General features: G+C 30.5%; 2 protein-coding genes across 2 annotated transcripts; both read right to left on the bottom strand.

The window, feature by feature from the left end:
- Window positions 1-730: 730 nt before the first annotated feature.
- On the bottom strand, window positions 731-6,282 carry NF-YB8 (nuclear factor Y, subunit B8). Its single transcript, XM_047306846.2, has 7 exons — window positions 6,089-6,282; window positions 5,746-5,973; window positions 5,529-5,658; window positions 5,333-5,338; window positions 5,143-5,217; window positions 4,985-5,035; window positions 731-1,117 (listed from the first exon to the last, which is right to left on the bottom strand). Exons 2-7 carry the CDS (start codon window positions 5,958-5,960, stop codon window positions 1,079-1,081), a joined length of 516 nt encoding a protein of 171 aa, XP_047162802.1. The 5' UTR covers window positions 5,961-5,973; window positions 6,089-6,282; the 3' UTR covers window positions 731-1,078.
- Window positions 6,283-8,118: 1,836 nt separating this feature from the next.
- Window positions 8,119-15,146, bottom strand: LOC124832596 (Leucine-rich repeat protein kinase family protein). Its single transcript, XM_047306841.2, has 15 exons — window positions 14,902-15,146; window positions 13,707-14,238; window positions 12,845-13,350; window positions 12,534-12,666; window positions 12,279-12,350; window positions 12,102-12,170; window positions 11,956-12,027; window positions 11,697-11,765; window positions 10,825-10,979; window positions 10,502-10,740; window positions 9,762-9,888; window positions 9,623-9,691; window positions 9,314-9,500; window positions 9,077-9,212; window positions 8,119-8,758 (listed from the first exon to the last, which is right to left on the bottom strand). Exons 1-15 carry the CDS (start codon window positions 14,990-14,992, stop codon window positions 8,423-8,425), a joined length of 2,793 nt encoding a protein of 930 aa, XP_047162797.1. The 5' UTR covers window positions 14,993-15,146; the 3' UTR covers window positions 8,119-8,422.
- Window positions 15,147-23,136: the final 7,990 nt, after the last annotated feature.

Here is a 23,136-nt window from a genome sequence, read left to right as displayed (position 1 = left end):
TCTGAAAAAATTATTAAAAAGATAAGTAATTGATTAATGAAATAAATAATTAAACACATTAACCATTAAAGAAGTTTAAAGAGATTAATAAATTGAAAGTGTTATACTAATTAGGATCAAGATTTCGACAAGTTCAGTACATATTATTACTTTTGCAGTCAGTATTATACTGTCTACAACACTTATTTTTTAAATATATCAGATAACATTATTTATTGTTCCGAGTTTAGATTCCAAAACCTAAATAGTAAGGAAATTATGTGGTTAATTTTTACGTTTGATTCCTAGAATTTATAGTAAACCGTGAACTGACTCCTCAAATTTGAAAAATCAATGCTTTAGTACTCCGAAGTATATTTATAATTTGAGGAACTGTAAATTGGCTTTAAATTTGGAACAGTAAAATTTTTATTTTCAACCTAATTTCAAAATTTGAAGACTGAAACATATTTTTGATTTGTAGAATCAAAACCAGATGTATCCAAAGTTCTAAGAAACAAATGCTTTAATCATATTATATTGTTGTGCCAGTAGCTGCAATTGAATTAGTAGGAGACATTGTACAAATAAAATTACAAGGTTCACGTACATTACAAAATAAAATGCAAATTAGTTAGGTCGGATTTATTTATTGTTAAAAAGGAATAGAATCAGAAAGAAACGGTAGAATGAAACCAACATCGTGTTAGAGAAGTAAAAGGGTCACACCACATGACGAAATCAACAAATATAACAGAAGAAGCTCGACTCTTCATACATTATTATACATAGAAATAAGGAAAAGAATATTCCCATTTATGCTTACAGTCAGTCCTAATATCTCAGTCTTTGCCAAGCCCGCCTGATGTATTCAGACAACACGGCTCTCGGATTTACAACAACTTTCAAATAATAATAATTCAACTCCAAAGATAATATACAAACCTTAATTTTGAAAAAAAAATATATCTGGACACAAGAACCAACATCTCCTATGTCTGTCAGTATTCACATAACATTAAGATATTCAATATGTCGTGAGCACTTGCTAACCGGCGTAGATAGTACATTAGAACAGGAGGGCTAATAGACTTGACACCTATTCTGGGCCTTGCATTGGAACCATCATATGTTGACCCTGTGAATATTTAAAATAAGAAAAAAGAAAAAAAAAAAGAAGTAAATATCAAATTCGTATCTATAAGAGTCCTTTTACTCGTGGTAGCATCAATACCTTAAATTACGACATAAACCTTGAAACCATGGAAAAAACATACGTAACAAATATAAATATGTATTCTCAATCATATGTTCCTCATTAAGTATAGAGAGGTTTAATAGACCCTTAAGCCACAAGGCTGTCCCACGAACGTTGCACCTTTAGGGATTGTCCGCTTAGGCCGATTGTGATGATTTGTACTTCCATTAAGTTGGCCAGCATCGAAAGGGCAACAAAGAGATAAAACGATTGAAGTGAATGTGAAATCATTGTTGTTAAATAATAACCGTTATGATGGCATCACAGTAATAACATGGCATTTTTGACCTATCTGCCATTTGCCATCCATTGTTTTCCATTATATAGTGACATTCACTATTTATCACTGTATGACGCCTTCTGCAATATCTATCATTGCTCACCATTATCCCTAACTACACCACGGGACACTTCAACCATAAGGTTCTAACATCACTGTGGCACCTTCAGGGATTGACAACTAAGGCAAAGTGTAACAATCTGTACTTCCATTGAGTTGGCCAACCACAAAATGGAAACAGGGAAAAGATAATGGTGTCATAGAAGAGTTGAGGCGAAACAAATTTTATTGGATAACCACTATGGCACGACCATAACACTACGTGACGCTTTTGGATTGTTTGTCATTTGTCATCCATTATTTTCCATCGTATGATGACATTCACTATTTGTCATTGTATGGTACCATACATACTCTCCATCGCCCACATTATCCATAATCATACTAGGGTGAGACGCAAGGTTGTCCACCAATGAGGCATATGAGATTGTCAGATTAAGAAAAGTATGATAATTTGTACTTACATTCAGTTAGCCAACAACGAAAGGGCGACAAAGGGAAAGGATAAGGTTGACATAAAAGAGTTAAAGTGAAATCCATGTTGTTTAACACTAACACTATAACATGGTCCTTTTTGGACATTCTACCATTTTCATGTTATTTTCCGTTGCAAGGTACCATTTATTATTTGTTTGTCATTGTATACATCATCTTTCGTATCTTCCATCACTTACCATTATCTATAATTACACTAAGGGCCATTTAAGCCACAAGCTTTACCCGAATGTGGCATATTTAGGGATTGTTGACTCAGGCATATTGTAATAATACATACTTCCATTGAATTGGCTAGTGGGAGAGGGCAAAAGGGGAAAGGATAATGATTTTGAAAGGGTTGAAGCGAAATCAATGTTGTTAAATAACCATTATGGTATCCATTATTTTTCGACCCTACTACCGTTTGCCATCCATTATTTTCCATAGTTCTGGGTATCCACTATTGTCGTTGTATGGTGCCATCTCCATTGCCTACCATTATAGACAATAACACTAAAGGACGCATAAATCATAAGATTCCCGCACCAATATGCCATCTTTAGGTATTCTCAACTTAGACATAGTGTGACAATTTGTACTTCCATTGAATTAGGAAATGATAAAAGGGCAACAAAGGGAATGGATAATGTTGTCATAGAAGGGTCAAACTGAAATAAATGCTTTAAATAATTCTCAAGCCATCACCATAACACCATAATATGGAGGTTTTGGATCTTTCTACCATTTGCTAGCTGATATTTTACAATGTAAGGCTACATTCACTATTTGTCATTCTACCACCATAATATTATAACATGGCATTTTTGGACCCATCTGCCATCAATTAATATCCATTGTATGGTGACATTCACCATTTGTCATTATATGGTGTCATATACTCATCATTATCTATAACTACACTTAAGGATACTTCAGCCACAAGGTTGTCCCTCCAATGTGGCCTCTTTACGATTGTCGATTTAGGTAAAGTGTGATAATTAGTACTTCCATTGAGTTGGTCAACGATTAAAGGGGCAACAAAGGAAAAAATATTGTTGTCATAAATGAGTTAAAGTAAAATAAATATATGTTGATAAATACTTGATATGGCACTGCCATAACGCAATAACATGGAGGCTCTTTGGACCTATTTTCCATAAGTTATTTTCCTTTGCAAGGTACACTTCTCTATTTGTTATGCTGCCATTTGCCATATCTTCCATCACCCACGATGGCACAACACCGTAGCAAAACACCCCTTCTTTTTCCCTTTTAGCCATTTCTTTCTTTTTATTAGCTCATTCTTCATTTCTTCAAATGTTTCCTTTTCTCTAAAATAATTTTCAGTTATAGCTGTTCTTGTTCTTCATGTGTTCAATGTTTTTATGTTTTTTCTTTTCAAAATTTCAGAATTTAGTTCTTGGTTTTTTGATTTTGAGAATCATGTTGATCTATGCTTTTTAATGAATTAAACGTATAATGTTCCCAATTCTTTTCCACTTATAGCACAATGTCAAGCACCAAAAATCAATTTCTTTGGACACTTGATATTATCTTGGATTTTTAGTCTATGATTCAGTTATTTTCACTTTTACATATATGTTATCATTTTTATGTGCCATAGGCTGTCATCATCAGTTGATAACCTTGAGTGGAATCCAAATTTAGGACCAACATTAAAAGACACATCCCAGATGTTAAAATCCAATTCTCACATCAGTCACAATGTAAAGACTAGAAAACTTTGTAGCTTAAGAATACTTCATTGACTTTATTTCATTCGCCCAGAATCACAGCTAGAAATATTTTGAATTTAAAAATCATGATCATTAGCATTCTTTGCTACCTATCATGAAAACAAGGTAAACTTCGTGATCTTTTAAGACAACCACAAAAGAATGTCACGTGTTCCTGAAAAGAGCTCAGGGAAGTAGCTTGAAAAACCTAAATATAATACTTCAGTAACAAGTAACACCAAAGTAGGATATTAAAGCTTTTGATATCCAAGCCAAAATCAATTATCGTGCTTAAGACTAAAACGTATAATTAATAACACATTTATATTTAAGCACAGACCATCCATAAATGACATACAGATGCCAAAAGCATCATTCACACACTTCAAAAATGATCAGTAGCACAAACCCTATATCACAAGAAACCTCCAGCCAACCACCACCACAGGATTCTAAAAACTTTATTCAATCTTAATGCATTATGTAAAAAGACTTTTAAAGAAACCAGGGACCACAACAAATGAAATTTATTACTGTGTGTACTTTGTAAATCCATTAAGGAGGAAAATTTCCAACAACACTCAGTGTCCTACCAAGCTGAGAGAGACCACCCTATAAAGATGGACCACACAATAACCCCAAATAAACCAAAAATATGTTTAAAAAAGTGGCAGACATTATCAAGAGATAAAATTATTAAACCTAAATAAATAAAAATATGCATAAGAACAACTTTTTAGGAGAGACTTTAATGGGTGAATTGATTGTGCTACCAACCGAAGGTAGCTGACGCATTGACAAGTGTTATTTGGCACTAAGTCTAAGGTGGAGGTTTTCAATATGCAGTGCAAATGGGTTTTCTAATATCAATCCAAAGTAGTGTTAGAGCCGGCATAGTGTGAATCATTTTAACTAAAGTAAGCTTAAAAGTTTTTACAAGGAATAGGGACTAAACTTAGTTCTGCAAATGGAAATAGCAGTAAGTCACACATCCTATTAGGGTGCTTGCCACAAATTCATTACATCTCTTATGTTCACACTCCACGTCAGAAACAGAGAATTCTTTGATATTTACAGCAGTTACAATTTAGAGTTCAAACAACCACCTTAGCACCTTCATTTAACATTCAACATTGACAGCCCAGAAGAACACAAAGAAAGAAGATAATACAGCAACAAAGAGAGCACAGTTACCTGAGAATTTGTGTAACTAACCCCTTGGGAAAAAGAACCTTGATGAGTAAGCTGCAGATTTCACAACAAAAAAAGCGAATATGATATCTAAGTGTATTTTATATATACTTCGAGCAACACAATAAATCATAACTTCCAGGAACGTGGTTGCATTTTACCTGAGCACTAGGACCCGGTTGAACATCTTTCTTACCAGAGGTGTCTCCACCCTTGGCGGAGCCCTTGGTGTCACCCTGAAATACAACATATTGAAGAACCGTAACATAGAGATATGAACAAAGAGACTCAACAATAAAAATTACAAAGCATAACAACTATTCAAGCATTAGATGACAGATTCAAAATTACCTCCATCTGCAACATCCCCGAACCGTACATGAAACAAAGCCATGATAAAAAAAAATGCCAATCAGCAAAAACCAAAAACGAGCATTAGGAAAGCCCAATAAACCAAACATAAAAACACGCAGTATACAAGTTTTTTGACTGGGGACCAGACAAACATTTAAAATAAAAAAAAATGAAATTGGTAAATTAAAATCACCTCTCTGTATCTTGTGAGGTAAATCTTCAAGGGATCGATGTAATCCTCGAAACCAAGGGTGGCCATTGCCCAGAGCAAATCGTCCCCGTTAATAGTCTTTCTTTTCTCTCTCTGACACTTATCAGAGGCCCTACACAATTCAGCGGATTCAAAATTAAAGCACGTGATAACAGAAAAACGGAAGAGAATCAGAAAAAAAAGAAAAAGAAACACTAACTCGCTGGTGATGAAGCTGATGAACTCCGAGACGCACTCCTGAACAGTCTCTTTGGCGTCTTTGGCGATTTTCCCGTTAGCAGGGAGCGCCTTCTTCATGATGCGGCTTATGTTAGCGATAGGGAGGTACCTATCCTGCTCGCGCACGTTAGAGCGGGGACTGTGGTCGCCGCTCTCGTGGCTGCCGCCGCCTGGACTGGACGGACCGTCGGCCATAGTCGCCTGAACCCTGATTTGAGAGAGGAATAATCGGTGAAAAACATGGCGAAATTGAAAAAGAAGAAACCCTAATTGGAGAGAAGGAGTTGAGTTGTTATGTTGGTGAAGAGAAATGTTAAGAATACCTGTGATGGTATGAATTAGTTTGTATTTGGCGCGAGATCGGTGAGGGAATCGGACGCTGGAGAAGAAAGGAAGGTGGAGACGATTGAGATCTAGATTGAAGCCTATCACCACCGTTCGTTTTCTTTTATTACACAACAAACAGACACTTGACACTATCCTTACTTGCTTTTCGCTCCTTCCTCCACCCTTTTTATTTCTCTCTCTTCTCATACCCTTCCTTTTTTTTTTTTCCTTTTTTTTTTCCTTTTTTTTATTTCTCCATTCAACTCCTCAAGTCAATGAAATAATTTATTATAGCAATTAATCATTTCTCATAATACGTGTCTCATTAATACGTAGACTTACATTTTTTTACTCAAACTATAAACTTAAAAGAAAAGGTGGAAGAATAAACTAATTAGTTTTTTATTAATAATAGTTTTAATGGTCCGTATAAATTATTAGCCTGCTAAATTTTAATTTTTAATATAAAAATGTAATAATTTATTTATTAATAATGTAACTTTTTATACGAACGGAAAATAAATAAAAATATATTGATGTGAGAAAGGAAGGAGATAAGGAATTCTTTGTTTGAAATATGTGAAGAAAATAAGTTTTTTTGTTAATACGAGTAAGTTTAAAAATGTGATTTTAATTATTTTGTATAGTCTTTATGCCATTAACTTGAATAGAATGATTTAAGAGATAGTAATATTTATGAACACTGTTAATAATAATAGTATACTATAAAATATAGGATAAGGATTTTAATTTTCTTAATTAAATAATTCACGATGCTTGAAAGATAATAAATTTAGTTAATCATTTGTTTATAACTTGAAGTTGGTGATAGGGAATTATTGGAACATTTCTTTGTATAAACTTATTTTTTAATGTACATAACTACTAAAACATTAAAAAGGAAAGAGATGATTAATTGTGTTTTAAATTTTTTTTGAAATTGCTTGATAGATACCTAGTACCTACAAACAAAGTTTGAAGTAGGACATTGTGAAATAAAAATATTAAGAGTCACATCTCATAAAGTCTTTAGACCCAACTTCGACTTTATTAATATATTATATAAAGGGTTTTATGAAAGACATTTTCATAAATCTTCCTTTAGTTACAGTTAAATCACAAAAATATATAAAAAAAAAGGAGAAGAAGTATTTATTTTTTATATTTTTACATTGATTTGTTTATAAATTTCATTATGTGTAAATCTGAATCAAATTGATTAAGTTTCATTCAACCTATTAATGTCGTGAGAATAAAGTGAGTTTTGTTTAAAGTTCAACCATGAAATAATTTGACAATTATTTGGACACACAAGTTTATTAGGTTCTCGAAATGAAAAAGAGTTAAGTTGGAAATTTGATCTCTAAAAAATTGATTTCCCACTGTTTAGTGTTATTTTGATTTGAAATTAAAATAGTATTATTTTAAAAAAATTATTTTTCTTAAATAGTTTTAGTAATTTTTTATTTTTTTTATAAAGGTGCATGATTGGACCATTGGGACCATGCAGAGTATTGGGAGACTCTCCTCGTCTGCCCTTTTCCTGCTTGTGCAGGTCTTTCTTTAATGCTTCCCATATACATACATAATACAAACCAAGATGTGAAATTACAGTTATAACTCTCATTAATTATTGCTTTAAAAAAACCTTTCATTAATTACTATATCTAGACTTGTAGTGGTTCGACTATTATATATATATATATATATATATATATATATATATATATATATATATTAAAAAGAAATTTATATTTTGACAAAAAAAAATTAATAATATTTTAACACAGCATAATGTTATTTTTTCTTTGGTTCATTATTTATTTATTACTGTATTTAGCATATTATAAATTCAATGAAAAAATAACACATTAAAAATCTACATTAACATATCATTAACCAATTTAAAAAAAAAGTAATCTAGTCAATCCACCCACTATGAAAGTTTCTTCGACACAAATCCTATGCACAATTATTTTTAACCACTCAGTTTTACTTTAAAGTAACAAATACCATGGTCCAGAAAAAGAAAAGTCGAGTTTTACATTTATATAATTTAAAAATTTCTAAACTTGAACTTCTGCAATAATAAAACAAATTCAAATTGTCAAATTGGGGAAAATAAAATCAACTGCAGTATACATATCGAACACAAGAACTGCAGTATACAAAGACTGTTCATTTGGTTGGAAGGGTGCACCAATCATTAAACCAACCACATAAGGACAATCCCTCTTCACAATCAGACATTGAATGAAAGAGAGAAAAAAGATAAAATCATACGGCGAGAATTAACAAAAGAAAAACTTGATTTTGTCTACAAAAGATATCTATCTTGCTGTTGGCTGTGCAACTGATTCATCAATTGACAAGAAACTCTCAGCTCCAACTAGATCCATAGAACCCATGTTCAAGGAAGACTGAAAAGAATTTTTGGACATGTCATCTGAGTTCCCTTCTCTTAATGCTTCTGCCTGTCTTTCAATAGATATGGCATCTTGGATCTCCTTTAGAACTTCTGAAATTGATGGCCGCATATGTCCATGAGGCTGAACACACATCAATGCTTTCTCTGCTATTTTCCACATTGATTGTAGGTCATAATCATTCTGCAAAAAGGGATCAATAATACCTTGTATATCTCCACTCTCAATGTGTAATTTTGCCTGTGAAAAGTTCATGCAGACAACCAAATTTAGTCTATGGTTTCAAATAAGGTTATGCTAGACATCATTATAAACTTTGACATCTCAGTTATGTTGACTCCAAAACCGATCAGTCGTTAGTCATCACATGAAAATTTAGTTGATAATTCATTCTGTCATCAACTCACACATAGATTTTGCATGTTCATATTATGATTTTCTTTTTCAGCGTTGCAAATTAAATACTACACAGATCATTTAAGTGAAAAAGGAACTACAAAGGATGGTAGTTCCTTTATACTCCAAAGGTTCTATTTATGCATAGAAATAAAAACCTACCCATTGGACTATGTTTCGGCAATTTAGACCAAAGCTTTCATTTGATATTGCTTCTTGACCAGACATTAGTTCAAGGAGAATTACACCAAAACTATAAACATCACTCTTGTCTGTCAGCTGTTGGGAAATATAGTACCTGTCAAAGAAAAAGTTAGTCATGCAAGCCAAAATCAAGAAACAATAAATTTAGTTTTTGCTCGAACACACAAATTCACTTAAAATAGATAAAGGCCTTACTCAGGATCAAGATATCCTACTGTTCCCCGAACTATGCTTGAAACATGTGAGACTCCATCAACAGCAAGTTTTGAAAGACCGAAATCAGAAACCTTGGCTTTCATGTGCTTGTCGAGAAGAATATTGCTGCTTTTTAAGTCTCTATGAATAACGACAGGAACACAACCCGTATGAAGATATTCAATACCTGAACAACCATGAGAATAATACATTTAGCATCATGTGATTGATCATAAGAGAAGGATCATTCAATCAGAAAAATTAGAGGAAAAGTGGTTTTATATTCTAAAAGCACTAGCTTAACAATACCTTTGGCAGCATCTTCAGCAATCTCAAGACGCTTAATCCAGTTGATGCTTCTTCCATTGGCTAATGGACCTACAAGAAAATATTAGACACAAATGAACATATGAATTTCTGCTCCTTGATTTAAGTCATGCAGGCTTACCATAAAGATGTTCTTTGAGAGTGCCATTATGCATGAACTCATAGACAAGCATACTATTCTCTTCATCTCGACAATAACCAAGCAGCTGTACCAAATTTCTGTGGTGTATTCTTGAAAGAAGAGTTACCTGGATCAAAGGAAAACATCATACCAATTACGATAGAATTAGTAAGAAAGTAGCAACTTTTTTGTATTTAATGATTTATTTAGAAAAAATAAAAGGCTGAAAAGAAGATAGAGAAAAAGGGGAAAAATATGGAATATAAGTTACCACCTTTATTCAGATGTCAAACAAAAAATAGAGAAAATTATTAGAAAACTGAAGACTACAAATTCATTTTTTATTTTCTCTCCACCCTTTCTTTGGAAAGGTAAGATTATATGTAATAGAAGTAATCCAATGGTAGTGGTTTTTCTTTCAATTTTTTTTAAAATAAACTGCTTCAAGAACATCATTGTATGAGCAGCAACCAGCATATCCATTCATTTAGTTCTTCTGAAGTAGATAAAAAACCTTTCCGCTAATTAAAGCACAACCAATTTATATTTATTAAGGGTTTGCTACATCAACTTTCTGTCAGTCCATGCATTATTTCAATTGTTGATAAATCTGTTTTACTTCTATGATACAAAGCAAAAACCAAAAGATCACAAAATGAAATGCCATGCCACAGAAAGCAAAACAATAAGTGATAGAGTAATGCTAGAATACTTATAGAGGTTAATTAAATGCAGGTTACCTCATTCGAGAACTCTCGCTTGCCTTGATAGGAATTACTGGTTAAAACTTTAACTGCTATCTCTTTTCCATCTTTTAGCTTCCCGTAGTAGACAACTCCAAAACCACCGGCACCAATTTTTTTCTCGAAGTTATTTGTAGCATTTTCAATTTCAGAAAAACTGAAGCAGTGAGCAGCTTCTGCAGGATCATCGTTCTTCCAAGAAGCCAGCCTTTGAGCAGGGAGAGAATCAGCTCGGTCTATGAAAAGTGTAAATGTATAAATCATGATCTATCATCTCAAAGATCAAACAGACACAATAAATGGTTGTGTTTAGATTCTACCTTGCTGATAATATTTCCTCTTGCCTTTGCGCATATACAGGCAAGATATAACAGTAGCCAAAAGTAGAACAGAAGCCCCAACTGATGAACCAATAATTACGTACATATGCCCCTTTATTTTGCTTTCTTTGTGAAGATTGAGGTTTCCAGAGTAGCTGACGAGGATGACAGGAAAAAAGTAGAGGTTATCAAATATAAATGAAGAGAGAATTAGAATATTTGCAACACAAGAATAAAAGATTTGTTATGATACAGGAAACATATTATTAACTAGAGATCTGAAGTAATAGCATTCCAAAAGGATACAAAATTTAAGTATATTAAGTTGAACTTGAAAAAGAATGTAGCATTCGATATTAACTAAGATTAGCTGACAGATACGAAACTGTTTATCTAAGCAATCAAAGCAACACGATATCCATCTGAAAGTCAGAAACCAACATATTGAATGAAAAATATCTAAAGAAAGGGACAACGGTAAATGTGAAAGAGAAAACAAGTTGGTGAAGAAAGTGCATGTGGGTATTAGCACATTTACATATCAGAAGCAATCAATAGTGTAAAACAACACATTAATAAAAATTAAAAAGGCACTCAATTAGGTTTTTCTCCTGAATAGTCTCTTAATTGATCAAACCTAGATTGTTGCTTTTTCTGGTTATAAAAGCAGCCAAGTTCATTTAATGTTGTAAAAGATATTAACACATTAGACAAACCAGATACAGGTAAACATATAAAAGAAAACAATTAACAGGATAGGAAAATTCATCTACTATCCAATAAGATTTAAACTGTCAATATTTCCCTCCATTTTCTTATATGGTAATACTGAGTGCTCTTATCTTAAGTTAGAAAGTTAACATTATACTCACTTCAAAACCAAATCCTTACTAAGAAGATCTGATGGTATTGTTCCAGATAACAAGTTATTTTGCACATACCTGCAAATATCATAAGCATTACTTGAATTTCATAAAAAACTCAATAAAACAAATAACCAAAGCATAATAACTTAACGTGACTTAGTCTGCATGTTCATCAACAAAATGATACTCGTTTTTAGTAGAGATATGTATTTTATTTAAGATCATAATTAGATTTATCAGAGTATCTTAAGTCTAGAGAGCTTACAGTTCCCTCAAGTTTGGAAGGTTCACTAAAGAAGTTGGGAGCACACCGGTCAATTGATTGTTTTCTAGATGACTGCAAAAGAAAAAGGTTTCAGTTAGCTAACTACTACATAACATGACAACAGGAAGGAAGATAGCAATGATTACATGATCTTTAAGTCCATGCACCCAATAAAATCAGGTAATGGACCAGTCAACATATTTCCATCAAGCCATCTGCATCCGAGAATAAATCACATCAATACCACAATACAAGTTTAACGCACCAAACATGAGACATCAACAACCCAGTCCAGAAATATTAGAAATTAAGATGAAACTTACAGTTCAACCAAACCAACCAATTTGGTGATATCCAAAGGAATATTGCCAGTCAAATTTCTATTGGATAACAAGCTGTCACCAGAGCCAAAAAAAAAGTTACTATTACAAGATCAATTATACTTCTCTTTTATGTCTCAAAAGATATATAGCAACATTCTTTTTACGAAGAAAACTGCACTTTTCCTTTCCCTTTTATTTTTTGCAGAAGAGAGAATCCACAGGCCAAATTAAAACCAAAAAAAGATTAACCTTTACATTGAGACTATTCTTGGTTGTGGATCAGAGTTACATCGAACCCATGACCATGGAACAGGTAGACATGGATCACCACCTTCTTTGGCCCAGTCTGCTTCAGAGTAGTGCGAAAGTATGCTGGAGATAGTTGCTCCTGCAAATCATTCAATCCACACAGTACATATATTACAATTTTCTTATGCTATAAACAAGATCTAACTAATAGCACTTGCATCACAACAGGCATGCTTATCAAAGAATCACTTGATACAGTTGAAAGTTAGTAACGAAACACGTCATTTAGTAAGGTAGCCTCTTATTAAGGAACTAACCATCTAGAGAACCATCATTTTTCTCCAAATACATGTTTATCTCCATGGCGTTTAGGAGAGGTCCCCTAGAGGAATCATATGTCTTGCCAAATCTAAAAGAGAGCACAAAAGGTAGGGATATATTGGTAAATCCTGGTTCATAAAGACGATATTTCCCTTGAGCGTTTTCTTCAATATTTACAACTGCCTTACTAACATCAGGCTGGCCTGGAAGTACTAGCCTGAATTTTCTGGACTCATTGGGACCCAGATCTTCAATCTCAGCAAAATAGGTGAATGCCCAACCAGTACCAGGAAAACCATCCAAGTTTAATCGGTAAGTTAGAGATCCATTAGTACCCACTACAGCTGTCTGCATCACTTTCACTGGTGGCATTTCATCTCTGTTCACATCAATTGGTGCTTCTGTAGAAATTTTTTCGGTTCCAGCAGCTACATCAACAAGATAATTAGCTTTCTTTATAGAATCCGACTCCCAAATTCTATCAAAAGGGTCATCAGGATACCTGAAATGGCGGAATTATAAAGTTATTAAACCACAGGAAACTGTTTCAGAAAAACACAAAATAAGATAGCCACTACAAATCTAATAAAGTACATAGTTAGAGAAGGAATCTATAAAATAACTTTTTTGTCATGAAGAGTTGAAGACAATTACAGTCAATTGATAGCTAAGATTTTACCTAGTAAATATGGAAATTAATATGCAAGCTCGTGTATTTAAATTTTTCCAAGTAGTTGGAACAACATGGTTCATTAATTGATCATGCAAAACTCTCACACACTTGTCAAAAGATTCATTACAAATATTAACTTGTAGCAGAACATCTTATGAAGTAATATGTAGAATGGCTTAAGGTACCTAATTGGAGCATCATTCTCTGCACCAAAATTTATCCTTGCAGAGACACTAAGGTAAAAGTGTTCCTCAAGTTGTGTATAATAAACTGAACCATTGAATTGGCGAAGTTCAAGCGTAGAGATGAATGGTTGTCCGGTTGTTGCATTTGATAAACAAACACTCACTGTAGGACTTGAAGCCAGAAATATAAGCTCTCGCATTTCTATGCTGTTGGCATCCGATATAACAATGGTAGACCAGTGTGTAGCCCCAACAGAAATGTCAAATTTTGGATAAACATTATTATTGTCAAAGTTCCCATACAAGAAAGAGGCCCTGAGCAGATACCTCGTCCTACTCACAACATCAAGTGTGTAACAGTATTTCCTCGAATCAGCAGGAAAGTGTCTGAGTGTCGTGTATTGCTTCCGTGTCTCATTTGCAACTGATATAGTACTTGTTTGTCCATAAGTAAGCTTATTATCAGGAGTCCACCGAAGATCAATTTCATCAGTGAATTCTGTTGTACCTCCACAGTCCAAACTTACAAAACCTGCTTAAGATGACATGTTTTTGTTATTCATTACAACCAAGATTAATTCCAAACTCTTGACACACTAATTGAATTAACAAAACAAATAGGATAAAAGACACTTTGCTGAAAATCCAAGAGATTAGTTGCAAGTAAAAATAAATATCAAAGCAATTAAAAGTTCAAACTAAAAAAAAAAAAATCTGAACAACAAAACCTTAGAATAAGCTTGAAAAAACAACAGGATAAAAAAAATTCATTAAACCATCATAAACCTTAATCAGAACCGATCTCATATCCAACTGAACCGATATGAATCAAAATCCCTTAGGCTTAGATCTTAGCTTTTTTTGCAATCCATTTTATTGTTTGTGTAAGCACTTCACAAAAGCTTCAATAATCACAAATCTCTCTCTAAAACAAGATGGTAATTTTGCTACCCCGGATTCGAAGAATAAACCAAAAAGACATTTTTTTATATAGAAAAATAATGACAAGAAAAACCGCTAAAGAGCAGCATAGGGCACAACACAGAAACGAGAACAAAAGGCAGAAACATTAACAAGCGGTGGCAGGGAACAAAAAACTAAGATAAGTAGTAAAACAAGACACCATTTGCATCGTATATAAAGGTTATGAAGTAAAAAAAGGCAATGAGAGAGCAAAATGAAGTAAGAAAGATACCTTGCATAATCTGAGCAGAAGAAAAAGGTGAATGGAGTGGGAATGAGAGTATAAACGTGAGAAAGGAGAGAAAGAGTAAAGTAGCCTCCATTTTCTAGCATGCGAGGCTTTGCTGGATGAAACCATAAAAAATGGCGGAACCCAACCCAACCAAGAAACTGAGTTAGTCTCAAAGTTTCACTATAGTCAGACGGAGACGGACATAAATACCATGAAAGAAGTTGGCATCGCTTTTCCTCTGTTGCTCGCAGTCTTCTACACTAAATAATACAACAAATAATGTACCAAAAAGACGTGCCTGATATTTAAAATAATCATTTATTTTCCGTTCTATGATTTCAACACTGCCTATTATAAATTTGTATCATAATTATTAATATTCCCATTAATCATATTTAACTAAGTCAAACACCATCGATTTCATTACGTAAAAATCTAGCCAATCCATTTAATCCGAGTAATATTATAATAGTATAATTATATACGTTTATTTAAGTAGTCATATGAATCAAATCATAAAACAACTGCTAAAATGTTTTAAAAAATGCATTAAACACTACTTGTGACATTACCTTGATTGAAGTAGTGACAAAAGTCGTAACTAAATTGAGTAATTAAGAGTGTCAGATTTTATTGTTATGACAATAGTATCATATACTTTTTTTAATAAACCAAATTTCGTAAACATTGATATAAAACTGCATTTTATAAAAGAGATTAATACTCAAGGATTTATAAAGTTAGTAAACTATATAATAGATCTGGTACTATAAAAGTTTTCTTGAAAAAAAAGTAATTTCATCCTTTGGATTTGATTCAGGTAACTAATAATTAATTTTACAACGAACTTAGTGAAAATCAAAGTCGGTCTTATTTAATGTATTTGTCTTAGTATACAAGATTGTCTATTGCTACATGTGTAGTGCATTAGGGTAAGCCTCTCAGCTTACCAAGTAATGATAATATCGTTTCATTCTTTATTGTACTATTTTTCCTTCATAACAGGTCACCGGAAAATTCCTTCTTACAATTTTACAGTCTTTTGATTACTAATTTTTAAACGGTTAAGGTTTTTTAAATTTTATAGAATAGTTGAAATCGAATGCTATTAATATTTTTATAAGGAAATGGATTATTATTTCTTTAAACTAAAAACTATATATTTGAGTTTGTAAATATAACTACATATTCTAATTCAGTGATTTATAGAAGAAAATTTTTATTTTGCTAATTGGGACATTGCGATTACGATGATCTCGGGTTGAATTAGTTTCTAAAACTAAATTCGAAAATCAATATAGTTCAATAATAATTTAAGTTTTAAATTGTTTATAGTTCATTGGATTTGTTTTTTATTATTCAATTATCAAAAATTCAATAACAGATAACATTGGGTATTTATTTTTATTTTATTCTGGGTCTGTGGTGTGTGGGTCCCATGGCTTGACGACACAGTCATCTCTGAGGACCCATGTCCATGATGGTGCTGAGGTGGCAGAGACTGAGCTAACAACCATCGCGCGTGTTTGTTAACACATTATCAGAACTAAATTCACTATTTCCAAAGGTTTTTTTTCTTATTCTCGATTTCACAGTTTTCAACAAGTAAAAACTCACAACATAAACTAGTCTTTAATTTTTATCTTAAATATTTGTTTAACGTAACTGATAGTTTATTTATGATATTTTTATAAAAGCTTATTTAAAAAACTACAAAATTCATCTCATTCTTATGTGAGCAATTCGTATATTAAAGGGAAGTGATCTCTCTTATATTTTTCAATAATTTTTTTAACAATGATATCTAGTTTATTTTGATATCTGATTCAAGTGAAGATAAGTATGTAAGACTCAATTATAATTAAGATCAACCAAAGTGTGTTTAGATAGATAGATAGATAAGATGAATATGTTTTATTGTGATAAAAATTTATAGTTAAACTCGACTCATGAAACATTTAACAATCCAAATTAGAATGTTTATTTCCGTAAGTATTATTCTATAACTTATTCTATATGAAAAATTCTGGTATTATTAACTGAATGGATAATATCTAATTTTTTTAATTGAATATTGAAATTATATATATATATATATATATATATATATATATTGTTCTCAGTCTTTTGTTTTATAATATTTTTTTCTTTAACTTAAAAACTTTTTTTATAATTGTTTGTCATCATCAAACTATTCACATATCTTAAATCTTTTTCCTATTGTCACAACTTTTTGTGTTATTATATTGAAATGATATGTTAATTGGATATTTTTATCTCAATTTGAATATTTTTAATATTTTTAATATTTTTATCATTTTTTAATTTTTTCTTACATGGAAATTTTTACCTTCATTTTAAATGTTCAATAGCATAATTTTTTATTTACTATAAAAATTGTCTTTATTTTCTTATTCTTAATTTTGTTTCATTTCAAGAATTCTATGATGTGCTAAAATAATTATTATTTTCATTATTTTTTAGAAGTTCAAGTAGTTTGATATTTGAAAATTTTTCTTAGATATTTAAGATGTTTTTTTTATCTTATCATATACTTAATTGCATATTTGTTTTACTTTATACGGTCTCATTTAATGGTTTATCTCCAAAACACACATTTGATTATTTTTACCTTTTCTTTAAATATTTTTATTTGTTATTTGTTTTTATCATGTAGAATATTGTTTTTATATTTTTTATATAATTATTTTTATTTTCTAAAACTCATTATCATTAATAATTTTATCATTACAATTATATAATTTACATGATATAATAATTTAATGTGATTATAATGAATCTTATTTATCATTATTATTAGTTTAATGTTTATTTTGTGTATGATTTTGTTGTGTATTATAATTTTTCTTGGGTATAAAAATCATATTTCATTAGAATTTAAAGAATGAAAATATGAAAAATCAAAATATTTTTTAATTTAAATATTTTTTTCTTTTATAATTTTTAAAAAAAAATTCAATTTTATCAATTTTGTTTTATTAATGTTTCCAAATTTAATAGGTATTTTGATTTTCATTAAACTTATTTCCAAATATTTGATATTAAAAAAAAGAATATCTCATTTTCATATTGAACATTTGCCATAATTTTTTATTAATCCGTGGATACGGATATACTCATTACTTGAACGAGGATAGAGTTAAAAACAATTGTACCAGTTCAATTTAGGAATAAGAAGATGATTTTTTTCTCTTTAAGATACCTAAACATATTCCGCCCTACTCCGTTTCAATCCCTAATTTAAATATGAGTAAAAAAATCCTACATTAAATAAATAAATAAAAAGTGGTAAATAAATAAAAAAAATGACCCGCAAATATTTAGCATTAGGATTTTATGTTAGATACCGTGTTAATTCACACATAAAAGAGGATCAATCTCTTACGTCTTTCTTAAAAAGAATTATATTTTATATTACTTTTCCCTTTCACTTAAACATGAGATGACCTATGTTTGCTTCACATATTATAGGAATTAAAAAATTAAAAAAAGAAAATAAAATAATCAAATATTACCTGTAAATGTTTAGTCTTTACATAATATATATATATATTGTATAGTATACGTTCAGGACCGAACGGTTAGTTAACATTAAGTATCTTTCAATCCATCATCCACTACATTAATGTTGGGTCATAATTGGGTCAGTGTTTAAATTATTGTTAGGCTAAAGTTCAGCATACAGTTAAAATAGTTTAAGTTATTATTGGATCAAAGTGCACGGTTAAAATAAAATAACCGAACATATCTTATTAGAGATATTGATCAAGCCGTTTATGAGTAACTGACCGAATCTTCAGGTAAGTTTGTTTTTATTCAGCCTGTGAAACATTTATAAATACAATGATAGGACCAAAGGTCAGATACGTTTTTACTCACGCTTCAGATACTCAATAGTGATAACAATTCACTGAATATTCTATTGTGAGCAGAAGCTCTTCAAACACACGTCTAACTTGAGGGTCAGAGCGCCTTTTGCAGGTACCTCCTCAGGGTGCCAAAATGTTTCAATAGAAATTTGTGTGAGACGTACCTTACTGTCGTAATCTTCCTGCTTGAGTTGCGTATATCGCTCAGTTGGACTCCGAAGGTCGTTCAATTGTACTCTTGATAGGGGAGGTACCTGCAAAAGGCACTCTGACCTACAAGTTATGAGGGGTTTTATGAACTGTTTATCACACTTTAGTATTTAAGTCTAAACTGTGATAAACCGTTCATAAAACCGCTCCTAACTTGAGCGTCCGACTGCCTTTTGCAGATACCTCCCACATCAAAAGTACAACCGAACGGCTTTCGGAGTCCAACCGAGCGATATACACAACTCAAGCATTGGAAAGCATAAAAATTACGACAGAAAGATACTCTCTCGATCCTACACAAATATCCCTACCAATATATATATATATATATATATATATATATATATATATATATATATATATATATATATATATATATAACTTTATAATTTTAAAAATAGCAACATTTATCTACATATCATATAAACATTATTGTAGAATATATAAAACAAGACTTTCTCACAAATTCTACTCCCAATCAAAGTCGCGGTGATAGAATTATAAAAGTGAAAAAGAAAAGCACTGAGACGAAGGACAAAGTGCGAGTGTAAAGGTTGACTAATGAAACATCCAGCGATGAACGTAACTAACGGATAACGTCAATGTCACAATGAGAGGAAGGAAGAACATCAACATAAAATCCCAACCGTTAAAACTAACCATAGTATGTTTTGTTAGTCAATTTCTACTCAAACTGTCCTCAATAAAATGTTGAACTTATAGTTATTATGAAATCAACTCAGTCAATAAAATGATTGCTGAATTTATGTATAATTTTTCTGTTTTATATTTTGTAATTTTACCAACAATAACATTCTCCAATGTTTAATTATCACAATTTGCTTAAGAATAAAAAGTAATGTTGATATAAAAAAATTTAGTGATTATTTTAAAATTTTAAAAGCAAAAATAATATTTGTTCCTGTTTACTAACATTTTTTTTATTTTCATTCGCTTGTAATTATTTTAAACAACACACGATAAACAAAAAAATATTTTTTTCATAGTGATTCTTCCGTTAAACAAATTAGCTCAAAACCATAAATTTTACAGTAAGTTATTATGAAAAAAATGTTTATATATATATATATATATGTGCATGTGTGAAATTTTTATTTCTATCTATCAACAAATCGATTACTTTTGGAATATTTTATACATGTAAAAAAAGTATTGTTACTTTCCTCTATTGTGCATGAAAAACTTTTATTCTCAGTTTATACTTTACTGTAAATGTCGTGATATTATTTTTATATACCAGCTAAGAATAATGTATAACAAAAGATAGTTACCCTCAGTACAAAAATAATACAATTATTTCCATATTGGTGAGCATGTTTACGTCAAACATGCTTTAAATATAAACTTAACTCTTAAGTAACACAAAAAGCCGAATGGGACGATGAATTTGAGACGTAACTAAAAGTATATGACTTTCATTGCACTATTATACTTTTCATTGTTAGATTGAATCAATGAGCATGATTATTGCATTAAAATTAAAACAAATGACAAAGTAAGATTATATAATTATTTTACTGTCATAATTATTTTTCTGCAGACAAAGAAATGTGAATCTTTACATATTTCTCGATTTCTATGATTTCAAATAATAGTAAAATATTTGATATTTTTAGAAAAAAAAACTTATTCTTCATAATAATAATAATAATAATAATAATAATTTCATAATCATAAAATATAAATTTGAGAAAAAAATTCAAAAAATTTTATCAATTCCATATTTTCGCAGTGTTAAAAATCTCATAAAAATATATATGATAGAATTAAAATATATAAGTAAAGATAACTAACTTACAAGTATTTTTAACTTGTGAGATTAAAATGTTAGAAATCTCACGTCGACTAGAGACAAGGTGAAATTATTATATATATATATATATATATATATATATATATATATATATATATATATATATATATATATATATATATATATAAAAGTGGGGTGCAAACCTCACCTTATAAGTAGGTTTTGTGAAGTTGAGTTAGACTTAAAGTCAACCTCTTAATATGATATCAGACTCATATTTAGAACTTATCCTAGCTAGATTTATGTGGACATTCTGTTCCACCCGCTATTGGTTCGTTATCGGATCACCCATTAATTTCTACTCTCACGCTTGAATTAGACTTAAAGTCCACTTCTTAATACAAGATACATTATGGAAGTCCAAAAAGTCGTATAAAGATGTAAATTTTTATTCTCATACAAGAATATTTTGTCTTCCATAGAACTATACAATTGCTGCAATTGTATATACTAAGAGCTCCCTCAAGCTAAAGAATGTATATTAATAAGACATTCTAAATTTCAATTGTAAACTTTGATGAATATATATCTACAAGTTGATTTGCTAAAGAAATAGGGAGAAACTTAATCAAGCTTTAAAACAATATTTTTCACATGTTTTTGGACAAATAATTTGGACGAGGTTTTTTAAGGTTGCCTTGGCTACACATATTTTGGATGATTTATGTTCATAACCATGTTGAGGATGAAGTTGTTTGGACCGATGATTGATGGCATTCTCTCACAAAAGGCTGCAAATTTGATTATGTATAGGCTAAAGAGTGGTAGAAAGATGGAAATAAATTAATTCGTTGTTATTATGAGATTATTAAGTGAATACAAATCAGACTAATATAGCTTTGGGAGAATATGGAGGCAATAGTGCTAAGAAAATATGAAATAGAAACAGGATAAGTAAGCACTTGAAAAGGTTCTACTTTGTTTTACAAATAAAGAATTAATAACTAAAACAAGGTGATCATGCATAAAAATTGTAGAACATAACTGCAAAGCTACGTGAGGTATGTCTTAAATAAAGATTGATTGCAAATGAACTTTGTTAAGGTTTATTATAATTTATACCATGACTAACATAATATATTTAGATGTTTGGTTTGTATGTACTTTTTACTAATATTTAATATCGTGTTACAATTTTGTATGTGGATTAGGATATCCTAAATATATTATTTTTTCACTAATAAAAAGCTTACATATAATTATACAGTAATATTTCAATTGAGATAATCTTAATAAATCATTTTTTTCATTTTCTATTGAGATAGTTTATAGTTACTATCAATTACATATACTAAAATTGTTGAAAATTTAAGTATAAGAGTCTTGTATGAGATAAAAATGAAAAAAATAAATACTCATTATTATTATTTTAAGATTTTTTATTAAAAATTGTGTCAATTTTTTATATAATTAGACTCAAAATTTAATATTGTATCTTCTTAGTGAACATTTCTTTCATAAACATAATAAAAATAACTGACAATTTAATTTTATAAGATTAAAATGCATCTAATATTGTTTGTTTGTTAATTTAGATGTTGAAATTATATTAAGAAAGAGCAATGAGAAGTTTAGGTGAGGATGAGAAGATGCAAAGGAAGAAAGAAAAGGGTGATGAAAGATCCCCACATGCCTTTCTATCGTGTTTGGTCACTTTCTGAAAAGAACGATCCATCCATTCTCTTCTTTTATTGACAAAATTAAGAACAATTTGATATGAGCATTGCCTTTAACTTTCAAAAAGATGAAGAATTATAATGGATTTTAGTTGCCTTCACCTTTTCCACTTTTGCTTTTCGACTTTATATGGAATGGAAAAACATTATTTCTAAAATACTATATACCTTTTGCCTTTGCCTTTTTGCTTAGGATTTCAAAATGGTAGTTACAAGTTCCAATGAAGATTATTAAATATATATTTGGTAAAATACGATTTTAATATTGACAAATACGATTCAACTTTACTTTTATTATTCTTTACCTTTTTCTATTCGTTTTTGTTATTTTTAAGTTTTGATAAATAAAATTTTCAATTACTTACTAATGTTATAAAATGGGGTTGCACATATTAGATTATATGCTATATCATAATAGTAACTAAAATGGTATGAGTGGATGGTTATATCATTATTATGTGGAGCCATGTGACTTTTAAAATTATAAAAACGAAATAGCTTAACACTAAAAGGCTAAAAATCGTGAATATATTTAGATTTATACCTTTTAATAATAATTGATTTCTTAGAGCTAACTACGTATGGAGACGAACTTTTTATTATTTTGTACTTAAATGTCCAAGGA

Source organism: Vigna umbellata, chromosome 5, assembly GCF_029865625.1.
Source record: "Vigna umbellata cultivar VRB3 chromosome 5, Vumbellata_1.0, whole genome shotgun sequence".
NCBI lineage: Eukaryota > Viridiplantae > Streptophyta > Magnoliopsida > Fabales > Fabaceae > Vigna > Vigna umbellata.
This window is presented reverse-complemented; position numbering and strand designations above follow the sequence as displayed.